The 12,651-nt window shown below is 39.3% G+C and overlaps 2 protein-coding genes across 6 annotated transcripts; one reads left to right on the top strand and one right to left on the bottom strand.

Moving 5' to 3' along the window:
• The first annotated feature begins 203 nt into the window (after nucleotides 1-203).
• On the top strand, nucleotides 204-6,074 carry Nagk (N-acetylglucosamine kinase). 5 transcript variants are annotated; one of them, XM_071769317.1, is made up of 7 exons: nucleotides 204-626; nucleotides 2,393-2,585; nucleotides 3,848-3,932; nucleotides 4,142-4,240; nucleotides 4,400-4,652; nucleotides 4,935-5,233; nucleotides 5,362-6,074. In XM_071769317.1, the coding sequence occupies exons 2-7, from the start codon at nucleotides 2,485-2,487 to the stop codon at nucleotides 5,626-5,628; spliced, it is 1,104 nt and encodes a 367-aa protein (XP_071625418.1). In that variant the 5' UTR covers nucleotides 204-626; nucleotides 2,393-2,484; the 3' UTR covers nucleotides 5,629-6,074. The 5 variants fall into 5 exon arrangements, with proteins under 5 accessions (XP_071625418.1, XP_071625414.1, XP_071625415.1 ...); XM_071769313.1 differs by lacking the exon at nucleotides 204-626 and adding an exon at nucleotides 1,272-1,549; XM_071769314.1 differs by lacking the exon at nucleotides 204-626 and adding an exon at nucleotides 1,433-1,712 and having other exon boundaries at nucleotides 1,841-2,585.
• A 445-nt stretch (nucleotides 6,075-6,519) lies between these two features.
• Nucleotides 6,520-11,710, bottom strand: Hr96 (Nuclear hormone receptor HR96). The gene is made up of 6 exons (XM_071798136.1): nucleotides 11,095-11,710; nucleotides 9,572-10,044; nucleotides 8,744-9,487; nucleotides 8,441-8,657; nucleotides 7,936-8,355; nucleotides 6,520-7,727 (listed from the first exon to the last, which is right to left on the bottom strand). The coding sequence occupies exons 1-6, from the start codon at nucleotides 11,230-11,232 to the stop codon at nucleotides 7,530-7,532; spliced, it is 2,190 nt and encodes a 729-aa protein (XP_071654237.1). The 5' UTR covers nucleotides 11,233-11,710; the 3' UTR covers nucleotides 6,520-7,529.
• Between the last annotated feature and the right edge of the window lie 941 nt (nucleotides 11,711-12,651).

Genomic DNA, 12,651 nt, shown 5'->3' with positions numbered 1-12,651 from the left:
ATTGTATCATAGGTATGACGATTTGATAAGAAATACTGTAAATTTTTAGAACCGTGCAAATTAAATTTCATTAAAGTAACGCTCGGAAATTATTTTTGATAATTAGTCGCAATTAACAAAAAAAAATGTTAAAAGTTCTTTATATACTTTGTTCTTACAAAATCATTCCTCTATCTGATCGATGATCCGGAATCACCCGATCCTGACCTTCGGTTCGATGACATCTCGTAGAAGACATGCGCCCGCGAACGCGACATGTGGGACACGCGGTGGGGTAGGATTCGTGAGCGGATTGGAGCGGAGCGACGACGGCAGCGGGCAGCCGGCAGTGACGGGGGACAGCGTCGTGCGGTGCGGTCGATCGTGTTTCGTTTCTTCGGCAGGGAAAAACGATCGGCAGCTTTCATTTGCGCCGCCACGGGATTCCCAACTGGATTCGCGCACTCCGTTCTGAAACACCGAAAGTTTCTCGTGGAATTTTTTGTAATTTTTGGAAGACTCGCGGTGAAGAGAAAAAGATGTTTCTCACCGTTGGCACGCACGTCAGGCACTGAACGCGCGCTCTCTCTTTCACTCTCAGCCTGCAGCTCCGGTTCCTGGCGCCAAAGGAGAGCGGGAGTCTCGTAGTAAGTTTCGGAGTACGCCGAACTCCGGGAAAATCGGAGGAAGCGTCTTTCGGCGATTCTGGTTTATCGAACCGGTTTCAAGGACGCGATATTTTTCTCGAGCGAGGATTTTAAATGCCTTTCGCCCGATCCAACCGGCTTTTAGATTTGCAATTCCCTCTTTCACTTGAAATTGAAAGAAAACCATCTCAAATTATATTAATGCATCTTCCTTAACTCGTGCTTGATTACCTTCTTTCCTACAAACGTTATACATATTACATTAAAGTAAGAAAAAACTTACAATTAGGATTGTTTCTTAAATTAGCTATTTTCTGCATAACTTCTTACTAATTTCTTTTTCTTATTGTAATGACTGTGTTTACTTCTTTAGTTCGTCAACTTTGGAATTAGCCAATTGATCAACGCTTTATATAATTAGTATATCTCTCCTAATTCATACCTAATTCGTTTCTTATAAGCAGCCCTTTCTAAGAAGAATTACATCAAAATAACAATTCAAAGAATCATTTCCCATATCTTTTAAATTACAACACTTTATATATTATATATATATATATATTCTTATTGTTAATGATTTTGTGACTTTTATTTCATAATAACTTTTATTTCATTAGTTTAACAGCTTTGGAATTAATTGCCACTTGCGAAGGGAAGTGCGCTTGTGTTTCCTTAGAACGCCAGGCGTTTGCAGTTTCCGCGCGAAAGAGAGAGAGAGAGAGAGAGACAAAAGCAGAAACGACCAATTTAATAACGGCAAGTCCGCAATTCGCGCTTAGACCCGTCGTCCAATAGCATGCAGTGCATAATCAACGCCGTTCGTAATTGCGGAGCACAAGACCGTAAGGGACCAACAAATAAATATCGCTCTCGAAGTGTTGGAAGCGTGGGGCACGCTCCCTCTCTCTCGCCTGGAAGCGGTGGTATATCTGCGCGGATCGCATTGTGCCTTTGCTATTTCAACTTTCAACAATCTGTTCTCGAATGACTATGCATGTATCATTATCTCCCGATATGATTCTATACACCGTCGAGATAAACTGCTTTTAGCATAAAGTGAATACGTGCTAAGTCGTCCAACGCTAGGTATGTGTGCCGTAGCAACGCAAACGCCTGCCACGCGAGCAAATCTTTTTACAATTGTTTATGTGGGAAATTGCTACATTTTAACGTGAGGATTATGCATATGTGCGCTAACGATTATGTCGTTTCAGCTTCTGTGCCTTTCTCGTTCTTGTACGGCGGAAATTTTTGTTAAATCAAAAATACAGCAATCATAATCATTAAATCAGAAAAGGACTATCTGATCTACTGCAACAAGTGTAGCGTTCCGTTCGAATAACGAGGTTTTATCAATCCAATATAATTAAACTTGATTACAACATCGATAACAGAAACGATAATAACTATTATAAACTGTGAAATTATAATTGAGGATTTATATATTTTACTAGATTTGATACACATTAAACATTGGTAATTATTTCCATTATTATGCTCCAACTTTCCAGCAAGAAATATAGAAAGTTGCATATGTTAAAATAAAATCTTTAATTCATTCTAATGCATCTATTTAGAGTGTCATGTTCCCTCGTTATTCGATTAATTCATTAATTACTTCCCAGTGATCATAAATATCCTGTGTAACGCATTTTGTCCCATGTTATCTCGTGCTATCCCGTCACACCCAGATCCTCGTAACACGTCCACGTCGAGCTTCGAAGTTCGCCGCAGAAATCTGAACGAGCGATTTTAAAAAATGGCAGAAAAGAAGAAGGGCAAAAAGGCGAGGAAGAAGCAGGAGAAGAAAATCGTGGATGAGCATCAGTTACGCAGGGATCTGAGGGAGCAGGTGAAGATGACGGAGTCCACGGACCTGGTGCAGGAAGCTACGATGCTCACGCAGGTGCAGGTCGAACCGCAATACTCCGAAGATATTAGGATCGGTGGTATAGAGGGGTGAGTTTCTCTTTCTCTCAATCGTATTGATTCAATTAATTAAATCTTTCGTATTCCTGTAACAAAGTAAAATTCTGTTAAATGAACGTCTTTTCGAGACGATTAAAATTCGTCTATTTGTTATATATAAGCAAAATAATAAATATACATTGCGTTAGGTATTTCACGAGCTCTAGCAAGCACGACGGAAAAAGATTAGTTATGAAGAAACATGAGATATTGGAATTCTACGTATAATGTCGTACTCTATCATTTCGTTTCCCATTTAAAAATCAGGAAGATAACAACAATTTTAATAATTGTGAATTATATAACTTTCGTTCAGCCTGCGATTTTATCTGTCGAAATCCAAATAATGTATGATCGATAACCGCTCTTAATCACGATCGTCACTGATCGATCATTCCTAATGCGTGCATCTTGAATATTTCCTTCGCTTATTTCGCGATTCGTAGCGTTTGTTCTCTTTTTTATTGTAATATTTATCTTATCGTGGCGCGCTTACGCATGTTCAAAGCACCTATTTTTGCCTCCATCGAAGACGATCGAAAGAGAAACGCATTGTCTCATGGTCAGTGCTGTAATTCGCAAAATTGCTATTGCGCGAATGCTGCGCGAATAATTGTAAAAATCGTCGGGTTATTTTTTTAAATAGGAAACGAAGAACAAATGTTTCGCGATTCATTACATTTGGTGGTTCGCAAACCGTAAAAAAGGAGCGAAGTTATATATCGATTAAAATTAAAACGCACATTCCATATCTCATTGCGCGATAATATTTTTGAATCGGAAGTGGTTTTAATAACGAAAAAAATATCTGATATTTTTTTTCTCTTTTTTTCTACAGATATGGACATTTTAATTTATCATCTTGCTATTATATATAATATTTATAATAATTCTTCGATTCAGGATATCGATTGATTTCTACAGTTCTTATATAAGAGAGAAAGAAAGAGAGGCAGGATATCTTAGGCACTGATAACAGCAATCAATTTCATTAATCCGCTTAACTATGACAGGTCATACATATCTCTTGTTGAGTGATACATCGATATGTATCTTTGTTTGTTAGGAAAATAATCGAGTCACTAAATAAGAGAAAATATAACTGATTATGTAATTGTCGCACCTTACATGCAGAATAATATATAAAAAAAGAGAGACATTTAGATGATATTCAACGAGAGATATTCAGTTAGCGTAATCATTCAATTTTTCGCTTGTAACACAAATTAAATTATCAATTAATTAACTTTCAGAGGCGCCACATACTCCACGCTCGTAATACTCGACGGAAAAGGTGCGAGGCTAACAGAAGTTAAAGGACCGCAAACCAATCATTGGGTGATTAAAAAAGACATTATACGAATGGCTTATCTTTAAAGTGCTGTGCGAGTCGGGAATGGGGAAATCGACATACGATTTCAACGGGATTTTTAAAACCAAGTCTGCAGCACTTTCAGAATAAACGATTCGAATAATTACAGAAATGTCATTTTGCTCGCTGGAGTAAAATTATCACAAAAGAGTGTAGAGATTTGATATAATTCTAGACAATCGGAATAGACGAGACAGCTGCCAGGCTCAGCGCGATGATCGAAAAGGGTAAACAAGCACTAGATATACCGGAAAGCGTTCCTTTAGATTGCGTAGTGAGTAAAAATCGAGTATTTTCATTATTTAAGTGTCACATTAATGAGGCGAATTTGAAACAAACGATCTAGTTTCAAATTTCGAATTTTTAATTAAATGAAATCAACTGTGATTTTCGAAAGAGTAAATTTTCATTCAAGGATTTCTTTCATCAACAGGGACTTACTTTAAGCGGTTGCGAGGAGGAAGCCAGTAATCGTCAACTCGCGGAAACTTTATTGGAAAAATATCCACAGTCTGCCAAGGACTACGTGGTTGGCTCAGATACTCTAGGTAGCCTTAGGACTGGCTTGGAATCCGGTGGGATTGTGTTGATCGCCGGAACCGGCAGCAATGCTTTGCTGATCAATCCGGACGGGAAGACTCATGGTTGCGGAGGATGGGGATACATACTGGGCGACGAGGGAGGAGGTACATTTTGTACTGTAAAATAACACATGTGAAAAATTAGTTTCAAAATTAAGTTTAAAATTAGCTTCTACATTAATAAATATAAAATAAATAGAAGACGAATAAATGGTGGAATAGATTTAGAATTCCTTGAACTTAATAAAACAAAATTTATAAGTGAAATTTTGTTTCCTTGACAATAATGTGATCTAATTTCTCATTTAGATAAATTCTTTGAATAATTTATATTTAAATTCTTGACGTGAACTACGATTAATTTCATTTCCTTATTAATGCTTCAAGCTTATTGGATCGCCCGTCGCGCCTGTAAATATGTATTCGACGATATGGACGGTTTCGTGGAAGCACCAGCGTCAATAAGCTATATCTGGCCGGCGATGAGAAGTTACTTCAATGTGACCGATAGGAACGGTATATTACCGTATTTCTACGCGAATTTCAACAAAAGCACTATTGCCGAGTTCACTATGAAAGTTGTGGTCGGTTGCGAGAGAGGCGATCTGTTGTGCCTGAAAATCTTCGAGGAAGCTGGGCAACTTCTGGCGAGACATGTCGACGCCCTCTCGAAGAAGGCTCATAACGTCAGTATCTCATCTACAAAAGGGATAAAACAGTATAATTTATGTCAAATAAAACTTCATAACAAAAAGAAATTTTATGGTAAAATCGACCTGCCAATGATTTTGTTTAAATCGCGTGTTTTTTCCAGGATCTCAAACTCGCTCACGGTGGCTTAAAGGTGATATGCGTCGGATCTGTATGGAAATCGTGGAAATTTTTGAAGGACGGTTTCGTGAATGAAATCCATGACAAGCACGTCGTGGACGAGTTGAGTCTGATGCGTTTGACAACATCAGGGGCGTTAGGCGCCTGCTACGTGGCCGCGGAGAAGATTAATTGCCCATTCGTCAAGCCGTACGACAGCAATGTCGAGATCTTTTTCCATTACAAGCGCGATCATTATCCGGAGACGTGAAAGACGGAACATTCGGTAGAATTAAAAAATCATACGTCCGACTGTAAAAGCGCTCACATTCACGGAAACGGAGAAAGTACATGATAAGATATAAATAAATGAGTTTCGAAAAATATATAGTCGGCGCTGAAACAGTTTATCTGCAGACACGTTGCTAAAGTTACAAACAGATTATTTCGCATGCCTAATAATTGGCAAGATCTAGTAAGTTTCCGATTGGAGCGGTTATGAAGCACACGTGTAGTTCTAAATACATGAATGACATACACAAATCTGCGAAAAATGAAAGAATTCGCGTTTGTAAAAATTACAAGTTGTAAATATCGATTTAGCGTGTATATAAATTTTTACGAAACCGAAAGCAATATAATAAAATCTTTTGGAGCACGCATTGGTAGAAAATAATGTACATACTTTAGTGTATTGGTATCCTCGTAAAGATAAACTTCAAAAAAATTAACAAAAAACCAAGCAATTTTTTTTGTAGCACACTATCGAGGCATGAATTTTGTTTTTTCTATACGCACCAAATTTCACAATGATAAAAGAATGGGATTAATGGGACTGAAAGCCATCTGGGATACGGCATGGGGCTTCATATTGTGGATTTCCTGTCTGGTCATTAAATTTGCATTGTATTTGCTCTTGTCTCTCTTCAGCTTGATATTTGTCGCGGGCTGTATTAGCGCGATAGTAATCCTTATTTTGTACGCTTTTGGCGTTCTACCGACAGACGAACGCAGATGATTAAGGGATCCGGAGACGTATCGTATCTGGTAAGTGATGTAATAAAATTATCATTATCGTTAATTGAATATAAATACATAGCGCGAAAAAACCTTCATTTGTGTCTTGAGAAACTTATCGCCGGCATAAAATTACGTGGCAACGTATTTTTGAAAAATATATTTATATCAGGATATATCACAATTTATCTCGTGTACATTACACAACGACACATATATACAAGTATAATATCTCTCTCTCTTATTTACATGTAGACTTTGAAAGCTGCTTATATCATAGCATGATTACCACAATTCATATAGTTGTTTTCATTGTAATCTCATCTTTTTAAAACAAATTTTTTAACGACACAATTACAACTCTTAATAATCTATATAATATATTTATAATATATGAGCACAGGCCTTGTCGCATTAAATAACATTCATTTGCTTAAAATTTAACGATCCACGTGTTAAAAAATATATAATTACATATTTAACTATTTTTCGAGGAAACACATGATCGAAACAGCCACCTAGGAATTATTATGCTGTCGTTGTACGCATACATTTGTTCTCAGTACGCAATGAGAACGATATCGAGCTCAAAAGATACTTCGCGAAATACTTAATGATACAATATGTGCTTGTTACGAAGCGAAATATTGTTTATTATTAATTACGGCACTCTTTTACCTTATTAGTGTCCTAATTTAATCAACTTTATTCGGATTGACGCGTGAATCGCTTGCCGTTCCACTTGTGATGAGTTACACTAAATTATGGCGGACATTGATACCTATAATGTCTATGATTTACATGTAGTTAATGTGGTTCCCGGCGATGTTTTAAACGCGACCGCGCGCGCACGTTAAACTATTTCGATATTTTACACATATAGTCTTCATTCCATCGCTTAAAAATATTTAAAGACGTGGTTGCTACACGATATCATTCATACAAGGAGGCAATGCAGTGTTGAAGTTTTACTTACAATAATATTTTCATAAATATCCGGATCGGCGATATAGCCATCGTGCGGTTTCCTTGATTAAAGATAACCCTAGGAATACATGCATTGCAGCATGAATGTAGTATTTTCTCAAATGTACTAGTACGATTCCCTTATTATACACACACAAAGAGAACTCATAGACTTTACAAGCTAAATAATCAGTGCTTTAAATCGAATATTTCTATAAGCAGCGGCTCTACGCTGGATGGATTGACGTTCAAGTAAACTCCCACGACCTCGTCGTTCAGTTTATGGAGTTCAGAAATCTTCTGTATTAACTTGAGGAATGTGGACTTAGCTTCGCAGCCAGGATAAACACTCTCCAGATACCGTCTGAGGAGATAATAATATGAATTCTGGAAGAAAGAAATCCATGAAAAATTTGGTCCAACAAATTTTCTAAATCTTTATCTGCTAAAAATACATGTTATAAAACTGACTGCCAACTTTCATATGTTGTTCCAATATTGTGTAAATTATTTGAAATTATGTACATATATTTTAAGAATATAAGAATGTCTCAAAATAATAAGTTACTTAAAAAATTTGAAAGATTCGACTTACCTGCTCCAATTTAATAACATCACCATGTACGACTCTCGGTCTATCGGGAGTAAACAAGGCGATTGCGCTTAAAATCAAAATGATATTTTCGTCACGCCACCGGGGGTCGAACGTTCTGACGAATCTCGCGTGCTCCGCATATAAATTTCCTTTCGCTTCTTTCAGAACGTCAACTTTGATATTCGACATGCTCTCTTGGCTATGGGGTATCTTCCACATGTCTTTATCCGGATCGTAATTAATGGCTGATCTTAGGATCATCATTTCCGTGCAGCCACCTTTCAACAGAGCCAACTGATCCTCTTCACACATATTCTTAAAGGCGTTTATTTTCTTAGACATTTTTATCAAGCGTCTAATTGCTATGGCCGTCAAATTTATAACGTCCAACAACATTGGATCAGATTGTCCAAAATTATTCTGCAAATAAATATTTTATAACTACTTATTATCTACTTTTTTCTAAATTCCACACACAGGAGACATAAAGTTTTAAACGTGTTACCTTGAATTTACACTCTTCGCCAACCAAATTTGTTATGTCATCGTCTAACGGAGCTAATAACGCTTTGTTAGCAACTATCAGCTCGTTCAATTTCGCTCTCTCGGCGTCATTCAATTCCCTGCTGCTTTGGTTGCCACCGAAACTAGAAAATGCTGAATATTCTAACTTGATGGCCTCGCATAAGATAGACTCTATAGAATTGGCAGCGATTGGTATTCTGAAACAGATTTTCAATTTTAGCGGCGGGTTTCGTGGCATGTCGTGAAAATATATACTCGTTATACTCGATGTATAACGGGCTACCTTTGTACGTCCTGAAGAACATCTTTGGTAACGTCGGCTGTATTTTTATGCCAATCTGTATTTGTACTAGTTTCCAAATTTTGATTTTTATACTCCTCCGCGTTGCGGTTCGTAATCAAGTCCGTCAGGATCGGATTTTCCACGTGACCTCCCTTGGACTTCGGGATATACCTAGAATTACCCGAGCTGGCATTATTCTCTGGAGCTTCCCTCGACTGAACTCTTGTTTTGGCGTCACGGTCGCGCCCGATGATCGCCGTATCAATTGTGTCGTGCTCCTTCAAGAATTGCGTGATATACGGATCTGCCGCCAAACACGTAGCCATATCAGGATCCGTCATAATCTTCATTAATACCCTCTGATCTTGAATTATCTTGGCGACTAAATTTGGCCTATTGATTAATTTTGTCAGCAGACTGGGATCCTGTTTGAACTTGGCGACCAAATTGTTCCCGCTCGAACACATCTCCTTCGGTTTCTGGCATATCGACGTCTCCTCTTTCGCGAGTTGCGACAACGAAAGAGGATCAGAACGACTCGTCTCGCCCTGCGACGCGCGATTTATATACACGGGGGAATTTTGTTCGCGAGTTTGCTCGAATGCGGAGTAATTAGGCGCGTTCTCTTCAAACGCGGAGTTGAATTGTAGCGAGCTCTGCTCGTATTTCCCCGAATTCGAAGGAGAGCTCTTGTCCGTCGCTGTACTCTGAGGCGCCACGTTAAGATCGGTGAATCTCGCGCGGCTGTAAACAAACAATCCCTATTTAATTTTTTATTGATTTTTACTTCTCCGCCGCTCTCTGTATACCAGATAAGTCTTGTCGTACCTAGCAAGATTGGACCTCGGAGCAGATTCCTTCAGCATATCCAGCGTTTTCGTTTCAGCGATATTCGTGTTCTCTGGGGGACTCGAAGGACTCGGCACGCTCGCCGCTGTCACTGGACTCATACTTTCAACAACGTTTTGCCTGTTGCTGTCCAGGTCCGTGTACTTTTTATCAGATTCCCAAAAGTACGTTTCCGACATCGCCGATGCGACCGAATTGATCGACATCGACGTGTCCTCGAACGTACAATCGTCTACGCAGTCCTTTTTAATCTTCTTGCCGTTGTCGGGCTGAGACCGTTTCTTCGCGCGGTTCTTCTCGATCTTCTTCCGCTTCAGGACCTTATCCTCTTCAGACATGATGTACTCTTTGCGCATGCCGATACTGAAGCATTTATCCAGACGGCATTTTTGGCAAAATCGTCTAGTTATGATTGTGATGGCACAGTTTTCCGTGAAGGGGCATTTAAAGTCCTGCAACGAGAACATATGTTTCTCTTTAGCTTAATGTAAAAGGTGTACTACTTTATATATTTATACATTTGCTAATAGAACGTAAATTTCCAAAATATCGTGTCTATTAATATCCGCATTCGTTCGTTTTCAATTAAACTCACAAATAAATCATAACATTCTACTATGCTAAACGGAAGTTGTCTGAAATACAAAAATACATCAGTATCTGAAAGAAAATACATCTTATCTAGCGTTCTCAAGTCCACCGTCAATAAATTTCAATGAGCAGATGTTGCTTTTAAGATTAACAACTGCATCTTTTGTATACATCCGTTGTAAATCTTTTGGCGGGTCAAACGAGATATTTTCAATCGGTGCATTTTTATCATCTCATAAAAAATCATGTGAGTAATATAGATATAAATGAGAAAAAATCAGCTTCAATTTGGGTCTGCCGATAAATACACAAAAAAAAGATCCTCTCAATAATAAGATTTTCAAAACATAAAATGACCAAAACTACCAATTAATCGCAGACAAATTAATTAAAGACATTTTTTGGCTCAATAATAATCTAATCCTTTTTTTGAATCTAAGAAAAATGAAACTTAAATTAAGTATGTTAAGATTAATCTTTTCTCGAGTTCTTCAGAAATGATTCAAATTAACTAATGCATTCAACGCAACAGTGATATAACCCTTTTTTTTAAAAACTTCAAGTTCATAAAGATCATCAGATTTCTAATGAGTCACACATATGAGTAATCCAGCAATAGTAGTCTAATATACATATAAAATTTATTTAAAAATTCTATATGTATTAGAATTTTCTTGAATTTGTATCTGAATTCAAGAAAGAAGCTCCTCGATATTAAGATCAATGTTAAAAGATGAAATTTACTTCTTTTTAAGACAATTTGCTGAGAAGTCATCACGGACAGAAAGTTCAGTCTTCGAGAATTTAAAGTATTTATAATTTCTAAACGCAATATCGAGATCTTCTCGAGTTCTCCTGTGGAGTAACAGCCAGCTGGAGAGCTTCGAATCGGGAACGGGAGTGAAGTTCACCTTGTTCTTCAGCGCGTTCCTCCTGAAGAAGGCCTTGCAGCTCTCGCAGGAGACGGCGTTGAAGTTGTAGCCGAGCGCCCGGTCGCCGCAGACGCCGCAGATCTTGTTGGCCTCCCTCGCCGGCTGTTCATCGTCCATTGCTCCTGGGGCGGCGTTCTTGGGCGATTAGCACGTCTTATCTTACCCGCGCAGGCAGCAACATCGTTCTCCGGTCTCGCTCTCCCGCCTCTCCTTCTCTCTCTCTCCCCCCGACGTCTTATCCCGTCCCGCGCGACACGTCCTCTCGCTCGCTCGGAGCGCCGTTGACTCACGTTAACATTGTTTATCGTGTCCGCGGTGCCTGCCGGAGGGGGCCAGGTCGGGGCTATTTACCGCTCACGACAGCATCTTCTTCCTCCTCCGCCACCTCCTCCTCCTGCTCGCTGAACGTGGCCAAATAACGCCCCGCTCGGAACCGCGCCTACAAAAGCTCCTTAAGTGACCGTGCCAAATGAGGGGCTCAATTGACGACACCACTTGTCAACAGTTAACGAGACGGTGCGCACAAATTCGTCGTATGGTAATACGGTATGAATCGTACGATCCGTTCATCCCGCCGACGACCCTCTTTCCCTCCTGCCCTCGCCCACCCCCTGTTCCGTGTCCATCGAGGTGCCACACCGCGCGAACGCGTCCCCGAAATGTAACTAGGCCTCACCCACGTGATCGCGGACCGTTCTCGCGCGTACTTTCAAACCCGTCTTCCGGAAAGCAGAAAATTGATTCTCTAAAAAAATCCTTTTTCTTCCCAGCAAAAGCGATAGTTTTGACAGAAAAGCTCGAAGAGCTAAATAAATAGAATCTAGAATCGGGTTCTTCAGCAACTAGCTTTCAGGATTTTTCATGGATGATACTTTATAAATGTTTACTTGGAGCTTGGCTGCAATATAACGGAGATTGGAGATTTTTGTTAAAATTGAACGCAAATGACGCGTAATTAAAGTTAAGCTTGCGACGGATTCTGTGCGCAGCAAGTAAATAGATATAGTATCAACAACACGCCCCGTTGTACAATTATCGAGGAAAGATTATTACCAGATAACATTTAACGCTCGAATTTCACGAATTCTAGCGGCACATGAATATTATTATGTTACATCAGAAATATTCAATAAAAAAAGATATACCTTCCGATTTATTTATCGTAATCGTTCCCTTCCTACGATATCACTGAGTCGACTCAAGTGAACTCGTTAGATATATCGGCTCGTGACACTCAATAAGTTAACGCATGATTCTACTTCTATCAATTAGATTAGCTCAAAGTTCACGGACGCGATCGTGGACGACAGAAACGATTGTCACGAACACGTGAGAAAGAGGTTTAACATTTACACGAGTCTACGACGAATCGAATTCGTCCACTGACGGAATTCCACTACTGACAGTGCTGACCGCGCGACTGACGACCACGACTTTCACAATCGTTTATCAATACGTCCGGCGACTCGGTCGGCGTTATCGTTATCGTCCGTATTCCCGTTGGCGTGCGAGATACAGACGTGTGCGCGCGCGCGC

This window comes from Temnothorax longispinosus, chromosome 2 (assembly GCF_030848805.1).
Source record: "Temnothorax longispinosus isolate EJ_2023e chromosome 2, Tlon_JGU_v1, whole genome shotgun sequence".
In the NCBI taxonomy this organism is placed as follows: Eukaryota; Metazoa; Arthropoda; class Insecta; order Hymenoptera; family Formicidae; genus Temnothorax; species Temnothorax longispinosus.
The sequence above is the reverse complement of the archived record's forward strand: the minus strand, read 5'-3'. Positions and strand labels throughout refer to the sequence as shown.

Excerpts from the sequence above, each read along its gene's own strand:
- Hr96 (XM_071798136.1), bottom strand. The coding sequence starts at position 11,232 with ATGGACGATGAACAGCCGGCGAGGGAGGCCAACAAGATCTGCGGCGTC. Across the intron at positions 10,045-11,094 it reads GGAACGCGCTGAAGAACAAG|GACTTTAAATGCCCCTTCAC; the intron begins GTGAACTTCACT and ends TTCTCGTTGCAG. Across the intron at positions 8,356-8,440 it reads GCGAAGAGTGTAAATTCAAG|AATAATTTTGGACAATCTGA; the intron begins GTAACACGTTTA and ends ATTTATTTGCAG.
- Nagk (XM_071769313.1), top strand. The coding sequence starts at position 1,423 with ATGCAGTGCATAATCAACGCCGTTCGTAATTGCGGAGCACAAGACCGT. Across the intron at positions 4,653-4,934 it reads ACTGGGCGACGAGGGAGGAG|CTTATTGGATCGCCCGTCGC; the intron begins GTACATTTTGTA and ends TAATGCTTCAAG. Across the intron at positions 5,234-5,361 it reads TCTCGAAGAAGGCTCATAAC|GATCTCAAACTCGCTCACGG; the intron begins GTCAGTATCTCA and ends TGTTTTTTCCAG.